The sequence below is a fragment of the Camponotus vicinus genome, unplaced genomic scaffold (assembly GCF_025532165.1).
Source record: "Camponotus vicinus isolate PSW18456_S1 unplaced genomic scaffold, iyCamVici1.0 SCAF_1, whole genome shotgun sequence".
Lineage (NCBI taxonomy): Eukaryota > Metazoa > Arthropoda > Insecta > Hymenoptera > Formicidae > Camponotus > Camponotus vicinus.
The window spans coordinates 37269522-37286875 of record NW_028141945.1 but is presented as its reverse complement, the minus strand read 5'-3'; the positions used below and the strand labels follow the sequence as shown (position 1 = coordinate 37286875).

At 31.7% G+C, this 17354-nt stretch overlaps 2 protein-coding genes across 2 annotated transcripts; one reads left to right on the top strand and one right to left on the bottom strand.

The window, feature by feature from the left end:
• Positions 1–292: 292 nt before the first annotated feature.
• LOC145965204 (uncharacterized) lies at positions 293–10006 on the bottom strand. The gene is made up of 3 exons (XM_083088597.1): positions 9847–10006; positions 3475–3639; positions 293–1734 (listed from the first exon to the last, which is right to left on the bottom strand). Exons 1-3 carry the CDS (start codon positions 9934–9936, stop codon positions 1678–1680), a joined length of 312 nt encoding a protein of 103 aa, XP_082944723.1. The 5' UTR covers positions 9937–10006; the 3' UTR covers positions 293–1677.
• Positions 10007–12462: 2456 nt separating this feature from the next.
• On the top strand, positions 12463–17212 carry LOC145965160 (mitochondrial amidoxime-reducing component 1-like). Its single transcript, XM_083088542.1, has 5 exons — positions 12463–12620; positions 14472–14758; positions 15201–15485; positions 16128–16405; positions 16584–17212. The coding sequence occupies exons 1-5, from the start codon at positions 12617–12619 to the stop codon at positions 16747–16749; spliced, it is 1020 nt and encodes a 339-aa protein (XP_082944668.1). The 5' UTR covers positions 12463–12616; the 3' UTR covers positions 16750–17212.
• The last annotated feature ends 142 nt before the right edge of the window (positions 17213–17354 follow it).

Genomic DNA, 17354 nt, shown 5'->3' with positions numbered 1-17354 from the left:
TTTGTGTCATAGCATTGCGATAGTGGTCAATGTAATTTAAAAATTGTGAAATATATTTTGCTATATTGTTAAAAAAATTAATATTTACTTTTTTTGAATATATCAATTAACCTAAAATTTTAGAATAGAAACAAATTTAATTTATATGGATCATATATTTTTCTAATTTATTTTGATATAGAAAAAAATTATTAATATTTTGTGAAATGGAGATATTCGCATTTATACATCCTATTATATAATATATTAAATATCGTATATATTAATCTATTTAAAGTCAAATACACATAACTCTCGTTTCTTATTATAATAATATTTATTTGCACTACAACACAATAGGGACGTTTTACACAAAAAAATAATACGCTCGGTTCAAGGACGAGAAACGCCGCGTTTCATGCTGACGACATTACACGTTTATTCAAATTACATTTATTATTGAATTTGTCCGGAACGGAAAAATCCAAAAAGGGAAGTAATTTGTTTCAACGATTCGTTGCAGTGACTGGCTTTTGCAAATTACACCAAATTGAAATACACTAGAGAGATAATTCTGATTTCATTATTAACAGTGCTTAGCAAACTTAATTATTAACTAAATTTCACAAATTTTACGTCACCGCAGTTATAGAGAAGGAGAGAAATAGATATATAAGAGATAACAAGAAAGCAGAATGTTAAAGATACAAATAAATAGAAACAACATTATGCCTGGCACTTCCATCCCGGGGTAAGCTATGTACAAGTTTGCGATATCTTGTTTATTCTTGTGCTCGATGACGATCGATCGAAATCGTATCGTTCGCGCAATAATAATCGAAGGGCATATATATTTAACAATGTATTCTTCGATCTTGCAAATAGCACGCGTCTTGTCCATGTTACGATCAAAACAGATCGTAAGGCTCTGTACATGGTATTTTCTACAGAAAAAAAATTTATTTATTTTTATTTCTTACTTTATAAGCGCGAATTGCGATTTTCAAGCCGAGGGATGGCTCGTAGAGAAAGTGCGCTCCGAGAAATTCGTTACCCGTAGTCGTCGGTGCATGAATCATCTCGTTCGAACTGTCAACGGCGAGCGTGTCGTATCACAAATTCGAAACGATTTCACAGTTTCAAGTTCCAACATCTCTCTCGATGTGTTTCCATCGTAGCACGGTGGCGCGAGCCATCCCATAAGGATTAAATTTTGATCGTCTTAAAACGACGACCGTCTACGGAAATTTCTCTATCGTTTTAATAATCGACTACAGAGAAGAAGTAAATAGAAAAAAAGGCGAGAGGAGAGATAGAGGCTTAAAAAGAAAAAAAGGGGAAGATAAAAAGAGAAAGAAGAAAAAAGGAATAGATGGAAAGAAGAAAAAGATCGCATAGAGAGCCGAGTGAACGAAGTCGGACGATGTTGAATTAACATCGCGTTTAGAGAAGAATACGTTTAGTGACGAAGTGTGTCTTTCTTGTGTTTTCACAAAGAGCTCGACGGCCATTGACGAAGGAAGTGTATTCAGAATCCCGGGAACAAGGAGGCAACACCGTGAGATCGGTCCTGTTGCCAACATCGTACCCGTGTTCCTTTCTGGCAGAGGCGGCTCGGCGTTGATATCCATCGGTACCAAGGCCGGCGAAGCCCCTTCCTGTGCTTCCTCATCTCGATCCTCGAATAAGTTGCTTAAATTACCAGGTGCCTTTCCCCTTGTAGTTAACATACTTTTCGCTTATATCCGCCAATCTCTGCAAATTAAAATTGGAAATTGGCTTTTATATTCGGGTATTTTTAGATAAATAATAATTAATAATGTTTTTAAATAAATAATAATTAAATATTGTTCAACTTTCTCAAAGTCTGATTTCTAAAAATTATATTATTTATACGAATTATATTTTCCATATATTATAAAAATTGCAGAAGATCAATTAAAAAACTTGAGGAAAAGACTTATTAGACTTATCAGACGTGTGTGCTACGCATTTCGCGCAAATAATGCAAGATTATTTGCTATCTCTGTCTACGTTTAATTGCGTAAAATCATAAACGCGTAAAAGAGCTTAATTTGCCAAATCAAGGAGTTTCACGCGTTATACGAAGCGTAAACACTTTCGAAGCGGACGCTCCCCGATGATAAAACTCCTCGCACGTTCGCGCGAGTAATATGTCGCGAATTGCGCATAATAATGTATTACGGGCGCAACGCGTGCCAAAAAAATTGCAACAGTCAACAAAAAGAAATGTGTGTTCCAGAATCTCTCTCCGCGCGATCCTTCCTTTCTCCTCGCACCTTTACTCAAATAGCTTCCTGTCCGTTGTAACAGTTAATCGATCGCCGCAAAGTCCTAATTTACATTGCGCTATACGATTTCTCGAAAGTATAATACAAATTGTAGTTATATACAAAGCTATGATTTCATTCCTGTAAATGTAACACACGCGAAACCGGTGTTTGCACTATTTCAAGATTCGTTTCGCAACATCATATATCTTTAAGCATTGCGCAGTTATTAATTAACAATTATATTCTTTTATCGAATGCAATTTTATCTTTGTTGCGCGTTTTGTGTCTCTTTAATTAATTTTGAAATTTTATATGAGAAACGATCTCTTATAACACGAATTTTACTTATAAATCTGTTAAAGGAAAGAATTGCGAATAACAATTATCGCGTGTCGACAAACGCAGTCATTTGCGACGACAGATTGAATTGGCCTATTATGGAATTGCGATCACAAATGTGTGCGATATTAATTTTTCATGTTTTTGTTTAAACTTTTTCCATTAAATTCCTTATTGAATTTATAGTGCAAAAGATTTTATAAATTTCACAATAAATCATAAATGTCCAATTAGAAAGATATCTTTCCTCGTTCTAACGATGTCGAAATAACTTCGCTCGCAGTTTCTCTTCTTTCTCTCTCGGATAATAAAATACAAATATGGCATAATTAATACGGACCAGATACAGAAGTGCAATTATACGCGTATTTTTGCATGATTATGCGCAATCCGGAATTAAAATCTCTCTAACAGTTCTCAACAGTTCTTCGAAAAATGGCTTGGATATCTTTCAAAGCTAATCATTAAATACTCATATGCTAACATTGTTAACACTAGTTGTGAAGTAACAGGTACAATTATCAATCAATTATTTCTTATTATAAGAATTGGAGTTGCGTGATACATTCTTCTCAAAAAAGAGTGTGATTGTAAAATTTCTAAATAGTATTAGACTATTTATATGATTGTCGTTTAAAAATATAATTTATTTTCTCTTTAGTCGGAACATTTTAGATTTATAGAAAATGTCTATAATTAAATCCTTTATAAAATATAATGTTAATAATATTAAGCAAACTTGATTAATACTTTAAAGTAACAAAATTTACGGAGGGTGTCTAGATCTTTTATTATAAATTAATATATAGAAAAATTAAAAAAAATGGTAGATAGTGAAAATCCAGAGATATCGTTTACTCACTAGTACACAATCCGCTATCCATTGCGCAGCTCCTCGATTAGCGATGAGGAGCAGTCTGGTGAAAGGACCGGGTATAGCCTCCGTCATACCTTTTGTCGGTCCTATTATAGGCGTCTGTTCGGCCCAGAAGATTTTCCAGAAGTTACTTCCGCTGCTGGCCACCGTCTGGAAAGATTATAGAGATCCGTAGGTATTAGTCGGCAGGCAGCGAGCAGAGAGGGATCTCGCCGTGTCTAAGATTTTCCCGCGTTCGGGGATGCATTACCGGACAACGCGGCGAAAGTGAGTACAAATATACAGGAATTAATTTACAATTACTATTGTTTTGTTTGTTTTGGGGAATATAATTGCGGTGTGTGTTGCAGCTCCACGTCCAACTCCAGCGCTCCCGACACTACGGTGCTCTCACATCCTACTTGCGGCTACGATCCATCGATCTTACTGCTACGATCCTTACGTGCGCTCCTTCGGCTCGTAATATTCGAGACTTGTCTACAGAGTGTCCATACGTGTTCTTTATTCTTGAACGCGGATAGCGGTCAATTAATTGATTATTCGATTAACAATTAGTTAAGGATCCTTATATGGGCACCCTGCGTTGTGCACCATAAAAAGGTGAAATCGCCAATACCCAATGGTGACAATAAAATAAACCATACACCACAACGAAATCAATGATACGCTTCGTATACTAGCTACTTGCAACGCAACGTTACAGGAATAATGTCTTGCGTTCACGCGAATTCTTTAGTTACAAGCGTTTTCAAAAGTTTACACGTCGTGAACTAATTATCAAAATTCAATTATTACGAGATACAAATCGCCGATTTGGCAGAAAAACCGGTACCAGATTTGCCGGCGGAGATCTTATATTTGATAATAATTAAATCAGTCTCTTCTCACATACAAAATTTGCGAACTATCTTATTATTATCATCATTTCTTGTAACCGATTCATCTGTCAGTTAATTTCTATGCATTTATAATATATGTATTTCATGTACAAATATATGAGATAAAACAAAATACAACTATCCACTAAATATACGGTGCAATTTGTGATTAAATAGTTCAAAAATAGCTATTTTGGCAAATTTCATAAATTTATTATGGGAGAACTTGTAATTTTTTGAAATATTTTTGCCAATGGCATCGTATAATACTAAAGAAAATTTACGTAGGCATCAATATAGCAGAGTTGCCATCTTAAAATTTGAAAAGGTTCATATGTCTAATGCTTACATCTGTCAGGTTCAGTTGTCAAAAAAATCTTATAGAAATATATTTAATACAGTTGTTACACATTTTGATGACTCTTTGAAAATTTTATACCTTTTTATTGTGGTTCTGTCCGCTATATTAGATCTGCCACTTTTAATTTCAAAAAAATGATAGGGGGCATTAAAAAATGTATGTATCCAAAGATAAAAATAAGATTAGTACTATATGATGCCATTAGCAGAGATGTTTCAAAAAATTATTTATTATCATAATAAATTCATTAAATTGATCGAAATAGCCATTTTTGGACTATTTAAGCACGAATTATTCAAAAACTTGACGTGCTGGAGAAATTCTGCCGCCAGATTCATTTTCAGAGTCAAAAAATCTATCAGATTCACCTATCATGCTTTTTGTAACTAATAAAACCTAAATTTCGCAGGCCTGTGTTTTTAAACTTCTTAATTGTTAAATCTTTGAGTGTAAGATACGATACTTTATAACGAGATTAAAGAGTGTCAAAAGATAAAAAGTATTAATTTAAGATGTTCGTTTAATTAACTAGTTGTACTATAACTCAATATTTGCATATAAGAATTTCTAAACTAAGACATAATTATGGGATAAGGATGCGCAATTTATACAATTTACATGCCAAGACCTCCTTGCAATGTTAGATGTATAAAAAGTGCGTAAATACGAAAGAAGACATAGCGGATAAGAAAGACAGTTTTTTTTCACATAGAAGAAATGGCAGATTAGAATAGGTGAAAATTTTTTATACTTTGATTTATTATTCGAAATATTATTATTTTTTATACTTTATAATACATTTTACGATTTTTATTTTAACAACTTCATGAGCTATTAAAATTATCTATTAAAATTTATAAGATAATACTTTGACATTGAAACATGTATTAATCGTATTTTCGTGATACTTATAGATACAAACTATAATAAAGAAATGATAGCTCACGATTACCAGCACATTACCGAAGGCTATATTGATAAATAAATAGATGCGGTTCCATAAATTACAATGCATGATATTGCGGTAAAATTTTAATTGCGTTTAATTTCCGTCATTTTGTTCGTGCTAAAATTTTATCGTAACTGCTATTAATTGAATGAAAAAATCGTCGACAATAAAACATCATTTTTAGCTATCGAAAACGATCAATTGATTCGGTAAAACAATCAAAGATTTAATAGATCAGAACGTGGTTAAACTTTCACGATCAAAAAGGAATCGTCTCACATTTTACCATTCTTATTGTTTGATAATTAATAATTATTCTATTAATTTAGTTTTTTTTTAAATAAAAGTTAATTTCTATGTGTTAATTATATCATCAAGAAATTCTCTGCGAGGCAGAGATTTTCTAGAAATCACATTTTTTCTCCTCAATTGATATAACGGAAAGGAATGAAGATATCATCAGTGATGCTAAGATTAATGGAAGATTATTCGGTCATTAGATCGTTATTGCTATCTAATGGTGACGTGAAAGCCATTTAATAGTCATTGCATAATTTTATGTAGAAATTTATCGAAGCATTTGTATTAATAAAAGCTATTCAGCAATTAAAGGCGACAATTTCGCGTATATTTACGTTTGAAACTCGGCCTCAAAGTTTGTTAGTTGCGTGCCACGTGTCATTCGCGCATGCGATTAAGCGATAATGCAGCGAGCGAAGCGGCAGTTAATCCGGCGCATTAATCTCGCGATAATCAAATGGCAATGTTAAAGGAGAAATAAGAAGCATGAAGATGCGCCTCTCACGTGCTTACCTCCGAGCGAAGTCCGTTAAAGAATACGCGAAGCGTATCTGCCACGAGGTACCAGCAAATAAGGAAGTGTACCGCAGTGCATAATTCTCCCATTCAAGTTGAAAATAGACGGTAAAGACCGTGGAGTTTGGTGCCTTTGAAAATATTAAGGCAATTGTGTTGTGTAACGATCTCTATGTTAGATGATACTAGCAAAGCAAGGATCATTAACTTAGCGCCATTGTTGAACGGACTTGTCGATTACTTTACGATTTACACTACCCGGAGCCGTAACATAACTGTTTTTCTTGTAAATTCTTGGAATTGTGAGATAATTACTGAGGATTAAATTAATTGCAATTTTACGAAGATTATTAATAAAGTTTATCACTCAACATTTATTATTAAATATCTCATGCAAGAAATATATTTTATAACCATTCATTAAGCATCTTTATGTAAAAATTCGAGTGTAATATTACACAAAATCGGCGAGAAGATCACGTTAATTATGAAAGATCGACATTTTTCGTAACGACGTATCTATTTGATTGAAGGACAACCTGTCATTATATGTGCAAGGTGATTTATTTTTTTTTTTGGTATGCAATCTATTTTGCATTAATTTTACATAAAATCTCAAACTGATAGAACCAATGGACGGCCATGTAAATATTGCTCAACTCGAGTATTATAGTTCACTTTCCCTCAAGGCTTTACATTCATGTAGTCGACGCTGTTCCACTCGCTATTCACCTCTCAACTTTAGTCGAAAAATTCCGCTCGTATTTTTATTTTCGAATGTGTTTAAAAATAGTATAATCTGATGTATATAATTTGACATGTAATATTTTTCAATTTATGTAATATTTATTAATTTTTTCTACAACATTTATGATTGTTCCATACAATTTAAATACTTTCCACACCTAGTAAATGTACATCTTGCTCTCCTCAATTAAATATATTTTATTCCTATAAATCTTGATTGATTTTTTCTAAGTTTTAGATCATCTATCTATTCCCTCTATTTGTCTGGCTGCTTATCTCTATATCGACTTAATATTCTCTATTCTCAATATTATCCACGAAACTCTTCTAACAGCGTGCAAAATACGGATCAAGTGTAAGTTCGCACAGTGAATTTTGAATATCGCACTGCGTTGCTTCACGCTCTTATACGCGTACGCACCAACTTTCCATCGGGCACCTATCGACCGAAGAAAGTCCGGTTACTTGGCCGCCAATGAAAGTGTCGGAGGACGAGAGCTAGACGACCCGGCTTTTTCGACACATCGTTTACTTTGAGGTTTATACCGTTTACGACAATGTATGGCGTGCCTGTGCGGTTTACGGAACCGCATACGAGCGTCTGTTTACTTATCGATATGATTATATTGCTCCTTATATAGTATTATAATAAAATATATTATTGTAATAATAAAATTTAATGTAAATAAATAAATATAATATGATAAATTAATATAATTAAAAAAATTAATATAATAAACAAGTAAATTAATATAATAATAAAATATATTAATAGTCTACTATTTACTTATCAATGACATTTGGAAATACTAGCAATCGTGAAAATTATTTTATCGTTTCACAAACGTATAAACGTTTATTCTCAGACAAATATTATGCTCATGTAAAGCCAGTAAAATTTGCATGAAATAATATTCCGACATTGGAACGCGTGCGTAGCGAAAACCTTCGAGATTTACGGTTATTATTTTATAGCCGCATAATCGAAACATTAAATTCTTCGATACGATGCTAATGTCCCGATATTATACGCAAAATTCGTTTTTTTTTTATACGAATCACTTTCTTTTTTCACATTATGTCAGTATTTCTAGCTGGTGACCATTCTTTCACCGCGCACGTGCGTTATGTTACACAGTTTCAAATGTTATGTAAAAAATTATGACAATTATAAATAAACTGCGGTGGATGCTACGTAAGTTCGAGTAGCGACTGTGAAAAAATAGGCTTTCAAGCAACAACTATAATTCCTGTGATCACATAATAACGTAAAGTAATCAATCGTAGCAATCGTGGCATCACCAATTTTCAAAGAATTAAAAATTACAGACTTTCAGTGAATTATTACGAATAATATTTCAAAGTATAAAAACTTTTTGTTACATTCTATTGTTGAAGCACACACTTTCTTATACAAATTTTAATACGCAAGATAAGTAAGTTATTAAACTTTGTATAATAATATTTCGGCATTAGAATAGGTGAAAATTTTTTATACTTTGAATTATTATTCGAAATATTATTATTTTCTATATTTTGTAATACATTTTACGATTTTTATTTTAACAAATTCATGAGCTGTTAAAATTATGTATTAAAATTTATAAGATAATACTTTGACATTGAAACATGTATTAATCGTATTTTCGTGACACTTATAGATACAAGCTATAATAAAGAAATGGTAGCTCACGATTACCAGCACATTACCGAAGGTTATATTGATAAATAAATAAAGATGCGGTTCCATAAATTACAATGCATGATATTGCGGTAAAATTTTAATCGCGGTTAATTTCCGTCATTTTGTTCGTGCTAAAATTTTATCGTAACAGCATTAATTGAGTGAAGAAATCGTCGACAATAAAATTATTTTTAGCTATCGAAATCGATCAATTGATTCGGTAAAAACAATCAAAGATTTAATAGAATGTGATTAAACTTTCACGAGCAAGAAAGAATCATCTCACGTTTTACCATTCTTATTGTTTGATAATTAATAATTATTCTATTAATTTAGTTATTTTTTTAAATAAAAGTTAATTTCTATGTGTTAATTATATCATTAAGAAATTCTCTGCGAGGCAGAGATTTTCTAGAAATCACATTTTTTCTCCTCAATTGATATAACGGAGAGGAATGAAGATATCATCAGTGATGCTAAGATTAATGGAAGATTATATGGTCATTAGGGTTACAGAAGATCTTTTAGATCTAGGTGACATCAGGGACCGATCTAGCCCCACCCGTATTTTTACTACTACTATTTGGTCATTAGATCGTTATTGCAATCTAATGGTGATGCGAAAGCCATTTAATAGTCATTGCATAATTTTATGCAGGAATTTATCGAAGCATTTGTAAATAATAAAAGCGTATTAATAAAAGCTATTCAGCAATTAAAGGCGACAATTTCGCGTATATTTACGTTTGAAATTCAGTCTCGAATTTTGTTAGTGGCGTGCCACGTGTCACTCGCGCATGCGATTGAGCGATAATGCAGCGAGAGAAGCGGCAGTTAATCCGGCGCATTAATCTCGCGATAATCAAATGGCAATGTTAAAAGAGAAATAAGAAGCATGAAGATGCGCCTCTCACGTGCTTACCTCCGAGAGAAGTCCGTTTTCCGGAAGCGGATTCGAGCTCACGAATGCGAGGCAAAGCGCAACCGTCAGTGCCAGAATGGTATACCTCATTTTGATTGAATAGAATAAGTTCTGCGAAAAAAGTACGTTACATATTAAGCTAGCGCCAGTTAATATATGCGCGTTTTCGCGAATCGTGATGCGTGATTCGTGATTCGTATAACGTTCGCGAATAATGTGAAGATAAAATTCGTCCATTCGTCATGCGCGATTCGTCATTTGCACTGATTCGCTAACCGAGCGGTTTTTTGACGAAACTCAAAGGAGACGGGTAATTATGCATAAAAAGGGCCCACCTCCGCACAAATGTGTTATTAATGTACGTTGTGAAGATGTTATCCCTGATTAACATTCTGAAGGTTTTAGCCGGCGATCGTTCTTTATTCAAAAGTTATTAACAAATAAATATGAGAAATATTGACATAAAGATTCTACTTTATTTGTTCACCGATTTGCTTTATTTTTAAATATGTGATAGGGGAGATCTTCCCGAGTAATTTCGTATATATATATATAAGGATCGGACTCAAATAGTTTTGGAGATATAGGCTGAAAAAGGATAAAAATAATAAATACAAAAATAAGGTAAACCCTCGGAAAATCCATCTATATGAAATAATGGATAAGAATACCCAATTCCTAGGTAAACAATTTAAATTTATATAGAATTTAATACAATTTAAAACAATTAAAAAATATCACAAATGTATGTGTACACACACACACACACGCGCGAGGGGGGGGTACAAGGAAGAGCCTTCGGCCCCCCTCCCGCAACCACCCCGCCAGTAGGGGACGCATTGCGAAGAGTTCAATCACAATGGATATATGCTGTAAGTTGTAAAGCGAGGTCCACCTTGCCTACCGGCGGGGTGGTTGCGGGAGAGGGGTCGAAGGCCCTCCCTTACACCCCCCGCGTGTGTGTGTGTGTGTGTGTGTATTAAATTCTATATAAATTTAAATTGTTTACCTTTTTTTTATTTACCTTTAATTTACCTTTTTTTGCATTTTTCTTCAACTTGCGAGTTCGACCGCCATTTTTAAGTTTCATATTCGTGTTCAGGAGGTAAAAATACGTAGGAATTAGGTATTTTTATCCATTAGTTCATATAGTTGGGTTTTCCGAAGGTTTACCTCATTTTTGTATTTATTATTTTTATCCTTTTTCAGCCTATATCTCCAAAGCTATTTGAGTCCGACCCTTATATATATATATATATATATATACGAAATTACTCGGGAAGATCTCCCCTATAACATATTTAAAAATAAAACAAATCGGAGAGGAGGCCCCTTTTATGCATAAATACTTTAATAACTTTTGAATAAAGAACGACCGCCGGCTAAAACCTTCAGAATATTAATTAGAAATATGACCTTGACAATATATGTCAATGACACATTTGTGCGAGGGTGGGCCCTTTTTATGCATAATTACCCCTGAATGTCTAACGAATCTCTATGAATCACGAATTACGAATCGCGAATTACGAATCACGCATAGTCTGGCGCTAGCTTTACACATACCCCAGGTAGCATATATTCGTTTCAAAAACGTTTGACAAATGTTTCTTTGAAACGTTTCATAATCGACTCTTGAAAATGTTTTTGATTAGTTAAAATGTCCACTTGAAGAACGTTAAGAGATACGTTTCTTTTCTGATAAGAAACCGTTTAAAAAATGTTTAAAATACATTTAAAATACATTTAAAATACGTTTTTTCTTTTATTCGTCAAACGTTTGTTTTTTTATGGAATTAATAAAACAATGCATTCATACACACTCTCTAAAAATGAATCAGTATATTATCACTGAAAAGAGTAAACAGAGTCACTGATACAGCAGTTATAAATTATTATAGCACTGTAAATCAATAATATTTCACTGAAAGAATTAATAATATTGACTGTTTCAATCAGTAATATTAAACTATAATTTATCTTTCCATTTCATATAAAATTAAAAATTTTCTTTATATTTGTTATATTGAAAATTTTAACATGTATAAAATACTTATAGAATATTTCAAAAAATAAATAATAAAAAATATTTATGAATATCTATTATAAATATCTGTGCTCTCTGCGCAGATAAAATTAAAATTGTGGATTAAAAATTTACTAAAATTTTCTTGAGAATGGAGTCTGAAATCTCTTACTCTTAAGACTCTAGTTCTCTCTTAATTCAATACATTTTTTACATTTGTCAAACGTTTCAACGTCAAAATGTCTTGTTCTAGAGGATTATTTTATACAGGAAAATAATCGCCAGAGAATAATCTTTCTTATTCTATTAATTTTGACAATTTCGCAGGCACTCTGAATTGCGTAATCATGCAGATTTATTAATTATATCTAGTTGCGTAACTGATTCTTAAAAAATTCGGAGAGACCGGCTGTGTCAGAGTGATCAGCGTATTTAGAAAGCAGCGTCGCAATTCTGAACGGACATTTGCACACACGCCTTCTGCCCATGTGTCGACGCGTAGCGAAGGTTGGGTCTCGTTATATTATTGAACCAAGATAGCATAGCATGAATAAATAACAATGTACTATCCGTCCTGAGAAAGGAGGTGATCGTGAAGCTCCAGTCCAGCCAGTGTCACGATAGCTGCGAAGAGACGAGGTTCATTTGCGACTAATCGTTCTTCCCGAGATTCCGAGAAATATGCTAGGCTTTTGCGTCTTGTGAAATCCGCAAGGCTACTTCGTTGTGACCTTGACATTGATCATGTGTAAATATATTGTGTATTTTATTTAGTATTTAACATATCGAATTATTCGACACAAAAGAATTTCGATATGTCTTTATTTGTCCATTGAAAGATTTTTTTGAGAAGAATAAGCAAGGTGAATCGATAGGTTGAGAACACGCCTGTGTACGTGAAATTGATAAAAAGGGAAAACATAATAAGATTGCAAGGAACAATGATCGAAAATAAGGAGAACGAAAATTAAGCCGGAAGCGAGTGGAAGTGCGATAAAAATATATGTACAAAGCCAAAAAAATAATTATTTCACACTGCAATATTTCGATCTGTGTTTCTTTTCTTAAATTCGATATGCGACTACGGATAAAAAAAAATATTTCGGTTTCTAAGTATAAATATTATTATCAATATAATATTATGAAAAATGGTTAAGTAATAATATAAGCCCTATAAGAGACACAATATTCCAGAAATATTGTGTCTCTTAATGATATCGAATTTTAAAAATATGAGGAAAATTATCGATTAGATTGTATAGAAGAGAGAAATGGATTTTTTTATTATTATTATTGTGCGATAAAAAATATTTCATTCATATATAATACATAGGTTGAGCTAATTAACTTTATTAATTACATTATGTCGCCTTTTTTGGACATATTGACTAAAATTTAAAAAAGTTCTTTGATTTTTCTGAATGTGAAGATTTTATCAGTGCTCTTAAATTACACAAATTCTTAACTCTCTGTCGTTTATCTAAATTTATATAACATCATCATTATCAATACAAACTGCAATATCATGAGTCATTAAGTTTCTTATCGTATACTATTTGTTGGATCATTTTTCTTTTTCTATAAGAGACACAATATTCTATTATTATGAATATACAAATGATTTATTATTATCAATATAATATTTTGAAAAATGGTTAAGTAAAAATATAATGAAAGCCCTATAAGAGACACAATATTTCTGGAATATTGTACATTACATTACGATAGATTAATAAATAACCTCGTTTAACAACCATTTTATGAAACATTTCCGGGACTCATAAAACCGGTTATCCATTTCGTAAGCCTAATTTTTTTTATGAGAAATGAGTTATTGTGTGACTTAAATGCTTGATTATGTTCATCATATATGTGAAAGATAAATTAATTAATTTTTTAAAGAATATTATGTTTGCCATGGTTTATTTCAATCAAATTATTAATTCAGCCAATTTTGAATTGAAATAGTATAACAAAGATGGAGAAAGAAAGGAAGACACTTGTTGAAATCACAAATTTATTTCTAATTTCTTATGTAATCTCGTAAAGTATTGTGTGTGTGTGTGTGTGTGTGTGGTGCCTTGATTTTTTATAAAGAAAGACTGCTCTTAAAAATTTGTCAGAGATTTCATCAACAAGTTAAAATTGCAAATAAAAACTTGTATTAATAAATAAATTAAAATTGAAAAAGGAAAGATTCTTCAGCATATAATATAATCAAATTAAATTAAAAAAAGAGCAAATAAAAGCTGCGATAAATGGAGCGTGTACCTTATTATATATATAATCGCATATATAAGAACGGACTTTCCGATCCTTTCTTCACACCACTCAAAGATGCCGAATGAATTTGTAGTTCTTATTCTTGTACTTTTAAATGACATGTGAGATAATTTTACATGGCTATTATTGACGAGATATAATTTATTTGCTCTTCTTTTTAAATCCATCCGTTGACTTTTTAATATATTTTATTAATTTATTTTATTGAATTATATTATTAAATTATAATAAAATATGCTTTCCATCGGTTATATTTTTATTTGTCTTTTTTAAATTTAATTTGGTTATATTATTAACTTAATTTACATTTTTTCAGATAAAACACAACTTGTGCTTGTCACGGCTGCTGCCGTGGGTGCTGGTGTTTTTGTTACCTGGTGGTGGTGGACTAAGAAACAGAAGCCGCCGTCAAAATGGCGAAAGGTCGGAGAACTGAGTGATATAATGGTATTTCCGATTAAATCGCTCGGCATAGTTCGCAAGAAGGAAATGGTGTGCACTAAATTGGGTCTGAAATCGGGTTGGTTAAAAGATCGAACGTTGATGGTCATCAATCATGAAGGACAATTTCGTACCGCCAGACAGTTACCCAAAATGGTCAATGTAAGAATAGCTACAAGATTTAATTTATTCTTTTATATAATAAAAATGTAATAAATTCTAATAATATTTTATTATAATTTTAATTATTCTGTGATGATATCATATGCAATGTATATAAAACAAATTGACAATATAATTTATAAATTTGTAAATTGCGCGATTAGAGCTATTACTTATCACAGCATTACTACATTATGCATTATATATAATTTAACTTTATAAAAAATTGATTAATAGATTAATAAAAGAATGATGAACGCGTGGTAGCTCAACCATATTTTTTATTTCATTTTATCATGTTTTTAAGGATTGTTATACTAATTATATTCTACTATCCCCATTTTTAAGCTAATAACCCAAGCCAATAGTCTCAAATATTGTTAATTATTCTATAATTAGTTAGAATTAATTAATTAATTATTATAGTCTTTGTCTGTTATAGATATCACCCGATTTTTCCGATTCTATATTAACGCTTCGCGCTCCGGACGTCACGTCGATATCGATAGATCTCTCTCAACTTTGTGGCAAAAGTTTCCGAGCCACTGTTTGGGGTCAAGCGGTACTGGCGCGTGATTGTGGTGAAGAAATTGCTCGATGGCTGTCACGTTTCCTTCTTCAAGAGGATACCGGTCTTAGATTGGTCTACTATCCATTAGATCGACCGGCGAGAGAAATAAGAAAACAATACGTAAATTACTTTCCGTTACTAACAACGACGGATACCGTAAGTACTTTTTTCACAAAAATAAGATATTCGAGATTTAATAAATATAATTTATATATGTTGATTAATTTTTTTATTATCAGTTAATCAAGTATTTTATTACTACTTAATACATAGCTTTTTTTGGTAAAATCTATATTATTTCTAATAATTATTTTTTGGAGATCTGAATAATCTTCTCGTCATTATAATCATGCTTTATGACTTGTACTTATCAACTGCACTGGTTCTTATTATCTATTTTTATTTTATTCTTTCTTATTCTATTTTCTTATTCTATTTTATTTTATTAAAATTCTTTATAAATGTTTCTAACAGAAGAGTCATTTTTTAATTTTCCGTTATGAATTTACTTGATTTTCTTGCAATGTGTATCTGTTGCTGACGTAACCATTGTGCGAGGATAAAAATATTTTATTATCATAGAACTATCAATTTGATCGACAATGAAAAAATATTTTTATGTCGTTCATATCATAGAAAAAAAAATAGTTTGCCATATACCATAGAATAACGTACAATATAATTATATAATTATACATATATTGTAACAATTTTACATAGTGAATTAAATCGAAATTTAGACATATCGTTTCAAACAATGCACGATACAGGAAAACTGCACTTTTATTACGTCAATAGGGAGTCTATCCAGATCAAACAAGTTTTACTCTGATCAACGAAGCTTCGGTAGCAGACCTTAATAGTCGATTGGATGAACCTGTCACGCCGCTAAATTTCCGCATGAATTTCGTAGTCAAGGGCCCCTCTGCTTATGAGGAAGATAAATGGGACTGGGTGAAAATCGGAGATGTGATTTTGAGAAATCTTAGACCATGCACAAGATGCATTCTCACTACGGTGAATCCAGAAACTGGAATAAAAAGTACCAAACTTGAACCTTTGAACACTTTAAAAAGGTATATTAAAATATATAATATACAAGATTTTTTCTCATTTATATATATCGAGATATAAATCTATGGTAAAAATATACAATAAATTATATGACATACCATATAATTATATTTCACAAAAGACGTCGAGAAAAACTTAAATAATATCTCATATCATTAACGAGGAATATTTTTCTGGCAGTTACAGACAGATAACCGATCCACAAATTCGTCCCGCAGTTGGCGACAGTCCAGCTATGGGAATTCATCTAGGTCTGCGAGGACCAAATGGAATTGTTCGTATAGGCGATCCGGTTTATGTGGGTATCCTAGAGGAAGAAGCACCGTCTTTGACTTCATCATCATAATTACACCGTTAGGATTCCTGCGAGAGTTTAAAATACGAACAGCGCATTGACTTGATGGTTGAAGGATAAGAAAGTTTGAAAAGCGGAATTCACAATCAGTAAATATGTATGAAATATTTAAAAAAACATTTATATTATGCATACAATTCTGTGAATAAGACATTCTTAATTAAAAATGTATATACGATTGAGATCTTTCTCTCAGCGAAGTATAATATTGAAATATAAAATTGTAAACTACAAATATAATAAGTGATGTATAATCGTTATCTTATACAAAATAGTGAATTCCGTACTATGAGGATCAAAAATAAACAACGATGCGGAATTAAATAATCCTAATTTTGTAACCGATTTAAATCTATTCAATTTTTGTGTCATGGCATTGCGGTAGTGGTCAAACAATGTAATCTAAATATTGTGAAATATATTTTGCTAAAAATGTTGTTAAAAAAATTAATAATTACTTTTTTTTAATATATCAATTAACCTAAAATTGATCATTTTAGAATAGAAACAAATTTAATTTATATGGATCATATATTTTTCTAATTTATTTTGATATCATAGAAAAGAAATTATTAATATTTTGTGAAATGGAGATA

Excerpts from the sequence above, each read along its gene's own strand:
- LOC145965204 (XM_083088597.1), bottom strand. The coding sequence starts at position 9,936 with ATGAGGTATACCATTCTGGCACTGACGGTTGCGCTTTGCCTCGCATTC. Across the intron at positions 3,640-9,846 it reads AAAACGGACTTCTCTCGGAG|ACGGTGGCCAGCAGCGGAAG; the intron begins GTAAGCACGTGA and ends TAATCTTTCCAG. Across the intron at positions 1,735-3,474 it reads GGATAGCGGATTGTGTACTA|AGATTGGCGGATATAAGCGA; the intron begins GTGAGTAAACGA and ends TTTAATTTGCAG.
- LOC145965160 (XM_083088542.1), top strand. Across the intron at positions 15,486-16,127 it reads TACTAACAACGACGGATACC|GGAGTCTATCCAGATCAAAC; the intron begins GTAAGTACTTTT and ends TTACGTCAATAG. Across the intron at positions 16,406-16,583 it reads CCTTTGAACACTTTAAAAAG|TTACAGACAGATAACCGATC; the intron begins GTATATTAAAAT and ends TTTTTCTGGCAG.